Consider the following 4,918-nt stretch of genomic DNA (forward strand, 5'->3'; position numbering starts at 1 on the left):
TCTATATTACTATGATCATGAAAAATAATGTAAAAGAAGTAAATATTTACAAATGTTTGGTTTATAGCTTATTCGCGATAAAAAAAAAAATATTTTAGTTAAAGATGGACATCAACAAAAGCAAATAAATGGAACAAATAGAACAAGTCCGCGATTTTCGCGGGTACAGACTAGTTTTATTGTTAAATAATTAGGCTGTATAATGTACTGGCTTTCAAACTAGGAAGTAAGCATTATAAAAGCTGCGGAAGCCAAAAGATCAAAGTTGTCCATATCACAAATTGATACTTAAATCGGGTAGAGTGATAAAAAAGGAAAAAAAGGAAAGAATTAATAAAACACAAAGGGTATATACTAGGATGATTGAAGAAAAGGGAAAGACCATAAAGAGTAGGAGGAGACACCTAGTAAAACCATGTGGGCCAACATGGAATGGCATTCTCCCACTTTCTGAATTAGATCAAGTAGGCATCATTACACATTCTTCGCATGTACATTTCTTCCATAGACCAATTGATGAAGAATGGCTCAATCCTTCGGAAAACAGGATTATAGTAACCCTAAAAGAGTCGTTAAGCCGCGCTTTAGTGTCATTTTATCCACTTGCAGGACGATTGCGTTCTTTAAGTGGAGGTCGATTTGAGCTTGAGTGCAATGGCATGGGTGTCGAGCTCATTGATGCGGAAAGTAAGTTAAAAATAACTGATTATGGTGACTTATACTCCAATAGTCAAAAATTTATGGATCTATTACCTAAAATGGATTACCATGTACATGGGAAACCCATCAATGATATTCCGGTTCTCGTTGTGCAAGTCACACGGTTTGAATGTGGCGGTATAAGCTTTGGAATGTCGGTCTCCCACGTGGTTGTTGACGGGAGAAGCGCATTCCATTTTACTAAGGAATGGGCAAGGCTGGCTCGAGGTGAGAAATTGATTAAGATAGAACCCTGCCATGATCGAAGATCCCTACTCGCTGATGAAGTTACAACAGGTGCCATAGTTCTCAATTTCGAGCCAGGGAACTGCTTTGCTGAGCTCTATTCAGGTCAAGTAGAAGACACCGTGACACTTCCTAATGACGGGCCAGGAAACTATTTCAGTCAACTATATTCAGGTCAAGTAGAAAAACTTGAATGGGGAAAGAAAGTAACACCAACCTTTATATTACTCTCTAAGGAATGGATAGAGAGGTTAAAGGAAGTTGCTAATTATAATGAAGACGTGCATGGTCGTCCGTACAGCCGATTCGAGATTATTACGGCCTATATCTGGACTTGTGTAAGCAAGGCACGAGATCTCAATACTGAAGAAATTACAACCTTAGCTGTTTGTGTTGATGTACGTGGTCGTCTCGAGCCACCTTTACCGTCTAGGTATTTACTTTTGTTTTTCTTATTGTATGTTTCTTCAGTGCTAGAATGTAATTATATAGGTCATGCATATAATTATGACAAAAGGTAACAAAATAAAAAAGTACTCCCTTAATAATTTACCTTTGCTTTAATTTATAAAAGGAATATAAAGCTTACATAAACTATTTATTAAGACAGAGAAAGTAAATAAATAATATAAATTGAGAGAGTATCATATTTACTAATTTATCATTAGCTTATACTCGGTACTTTCTTCATCTCAACAAATGATTGGAATAAAAGGTAACAAAATAAATAACCTCAAAAAGTTTTTTTTTTTTTTAAAAAAAAAAAAAAAAAAAAAAAAAGTAACCTCAAAATAAACTTTTTGTTGTAAATACCAAATCGTGCATTGCTGTCTCGTGTCCCTCACCTTATTAACGTACTTTAATGTTCAAGAAAGCACGTAGAATACAAAATAACAATTGACGTCTCCTAATTAATAGTTCCTCTATAGTGATCACTATTTAATTTCTTTTATATTAGGGGTGTTTTATTTTTTGTTTACCTTTTTTATATTAGAAACATTTTTGTTGGTAATTCGATATTATCCACTTATTATCTTTTAACTAAAAGCACAAATGGCCCCCTTACATCTTTGTTTTTAGTTGTTGAAGCAATAGTTAAGGTAAATAGATGATTAGAACAACATGAGTATTTTTTTTAGATATTGTGAAAATAAGAATCGTGTTGATTTTCATATTAAATAATGAGTTAATTTATTATCTACCAATGAAACACGAGTATTTCTTTGTTCTTTGTTTTAGGTTAGAAAATGTATTCTCTCCTCTACTTTGTGTTTGGATTGTTGGATTTGGAGGGAAAAGAAAGGGAGGGAGAGTAAGGGACTTAGAATCTCTTGTTTGAATAGTAAATGAGTGTGGAGAGAAATGGAGGGGAAGAGATTTTGAGGGATTCAATTTTCTTCATCCAAGCCTAAACAAAATCTCTCCACAATAGGCAAGATTTGAAGATAAATTGTATCAAAACACCCACACCCCATTCCCCATCTCCTTCCCTTCCCTCCTTCCCTCCCCCCTCCGTTTCCCTCCACTTTTGCTATCCAAAGACACCCTTAAGAAACTGAAAAAATAAATTTATTAGACAAGTTATTAATTATTTTGGATAGCAAAAGTGGAGGGGAAGGGAGGGGATGGGGAAGGAGGGAAGAGAAGGGAGGAAAGGGAAGGGGAGGTCACCTGGAATGTGGGTGTTTAGATATCATTTCCTTTCAAATCTTACCTGTTGTGGAAAGATTTTGATTTGCCTTGGAAGAGGGAAAATGAATTCCTCCAAATCTCTCCCCATCCAAATAAGGGATTTGTAATCCCCTACTTTCCCTCTCTTTCTTTTTCCTCCAATTCCCTCAATCCAAACATACCCTAAGGGTGTGTTTGGATAGCAAAAATGGAGTGAAAGGGAGGAGAGGGAAGGAGGAAAGAGAAAGAGAGATAAGGGAAGAGGAGGGCAAATGGAATGTGGGTGTTTGGATAAAAATTCCTCCAAATCTTGCCTATTGTGCAGAGATTTTGATTTGCCTTGGAGAAGGAAAAATGGAACCCTCCCAATTTCTCCCCCTCTATTTTCCTCCACCCTTATTTGCTATCCAAACAAATAATTTTAAATTCCCTACTCTCCCTCCCTTTCTTTTCCCTCAAAATCCCTCAATACAAATACACCTTGGAAAAAATGATGAATTAACAACTTTACCCCTTAAATGAAAGAAAAGTCGAAATCCCAATTTTATGATGGTTATGATAATAGTTAGTTCTCTAGGAACAATATTGGTTAACTAAAGTTTAGAAATGGGATCATAATTATGTGATCAAATTTAAAGGGAAAAGGAAGGATAAAAGTTGAAGGGATGAAGTAAATTAGTTAAATGATTTAAACTGCATCAATTATGAGGGGTGAATGACATAATATCATTTACATATTGCAGCTACTTTGGGAATGCTATTGTCGACGTGGAAGCTACAAGTAATGTAGGGGAGCTCCTTTCACGTCCTTTAAGCTATGTGTGCAGCCGAGTAAGGGAAGCAATAGAGAAGGTAACGGGTGAATATGTATCCTCAACAATTAAGTACATGAAAAGCAAGAAAAGTGTAGCTAAGTATCAATACATAGATGATCGAGGAAACATAGAATGCCCTTCTTCAACTACCGATGATTATAATGTTGATGTTATGAGCTGGTTAAACCTCTCTGATCTCGGAATCGATTTCGGTTGGGGAAAGGATTTTTATACTGGGCCGTGTATTGTTAATGGCTTTGATGGTGATATTATGCTTTTTCCTTGCGATGATGCTGGATCGGTCGTCGTTAGTGTCTGCTTGCTACCTAAGGAAAAGTTCTTGGAATATGTTAACTCTCCTATTGTGTGAGAATACCGGAGGTCCGTAACATATTAAGAGTTTGGCGGAAAATTTGGGATAAGAAGTTGGTTGATGCCCTTTTATTTCCTTTACATATTTCCTTTATTTCAATTATTATTTACCTCTAATTAAAGATATTCATCACATACTAAAGATAAATAAATAATTAAGCCGTAATGAATAATAAGATAATGGAGGTAAAACAATAAAGTACAAGTGACAGTTTAATTCTAGTTTTTGTTTGTGGCTAAAGCCAATTTCGACATACAGTATTTTGCTCCATGTATACTTTTTTTTTGAATGTACTAGTTGAAATTTGATTAATAATTTGCTTTGCCATATGAAACAAAGTTCTCGTACATTTTGAACTAATATGACAAAAGATTGATTAATGATTTTTAGTATATTCATGTTGATGCCCGACTTCATCAGGACTGCCTGAATTAAGATGAAATATAATTGTGTTGAGTCGTCTAATTCACACATTTATCATTTATAAGACATTATTTTATTATGGCATTTCATAAAATTGAGATTTAAGATAAACATTTATCAACCGCAAAATTATAGGTATTGTGTTGCTGACGAATCTTGTAATCGATCGATGTTTACTTCAATAAATTGCATTTATGAGGCAAATGGATTGTCATTGGGTGTGTACATTGTTGCTTTTGGTGCGTTTGTATTGGAACTAACATGAGTAAACAAATTGGAATGAAGGTGGAATGAAATTCGGCGAGATTAGAAAGTCACCGTGTGAAACCTCATTTTACCGTGGGAAACCTTTCATGAGACGTCCATCTGGAAGAGCTTCATCCCCTTATGTGCTGCGAATGCTATCAGAAGTCTAATAGCTTTAAGACGAGCAATAGGTGCGAAGGTCTCGTCATAATCTATTCCTTCTTGTTGATTATAACCTTGGATCACCAATCTTACTTTGTTTCTGATAATGACTCCGACATCATCTAATTTGTTCCTAAAAACCCACCTTGTTCCAATGACAGATCGATCCTTTGGTCTAGGAACTAAATGTCAAACCTTGTTTCTTTCGAACTGTTGTAGCTCTTCTTGCATAGCTATAATCCAATCAGATTCAGCAAGAGCTTCAATTATATTTGTCGGTTCG

The 4,918-nt window shown here is 35.3% G+C and overlaps 1 protein-coding gene across 1 annotated transcript; it reads left to right on the top strand.

Annotated features, from left to right (window-relative positions):
* The first annotated feature begins 249 nt into the window (after window positions 1-249).
* On the top strand, window positions 250-4,168 carry LOC141599489 (spermidine hydroxycinnamoyl transferase-like). Its single transcript, XM_074419512.1, has 2 exons — window positions 250-1,378; window positions 3,360-4,168. Exons 1-2 carry the CDS (start codon window positions 360-362, stop codon window positions 3,799-3,801), a joined length of 1,461 nt encoding a protein of 486 aa, XP_074275613.1. The 5' UTR covers window positions 250-359; the 3' UTR covers window positions 3,802-4,168.
* The last annotated feature ends 750 nt before the right edge of the window (window positions 4,169-4,918 follow it).

This window comes from Silene latifolia, chromosome 9 (genome assembly GCF_048544455.1).
Source record: "Silene latifolia isolate original U9 population chromosome 9, ASM4854445v1, whole genome shotgun sequence".
NCBI classification, from domain to species: Eukaryota; Viridiplantae; Streptophyta; class Magnoliopsida; order Caryophyllales; family Caryophyllaceae; genus Silene; species Silene latifolia.

Coding starts and splice junctions, on each gene's coding strand:
- LOC141599489 (XM_074419512.1), top strand. CDS start 360: ATGATTGAAGAAAAGGGAAAGACCATAAAGAGTAGGAGGAGACACCTA. Junction 1,379..3,359: donor GAGCCACCTTTACCGTCTAG/GTATTTACTTTT, acceptor TACATATTGCAG/CTACTTTGGGAATGCTATTG.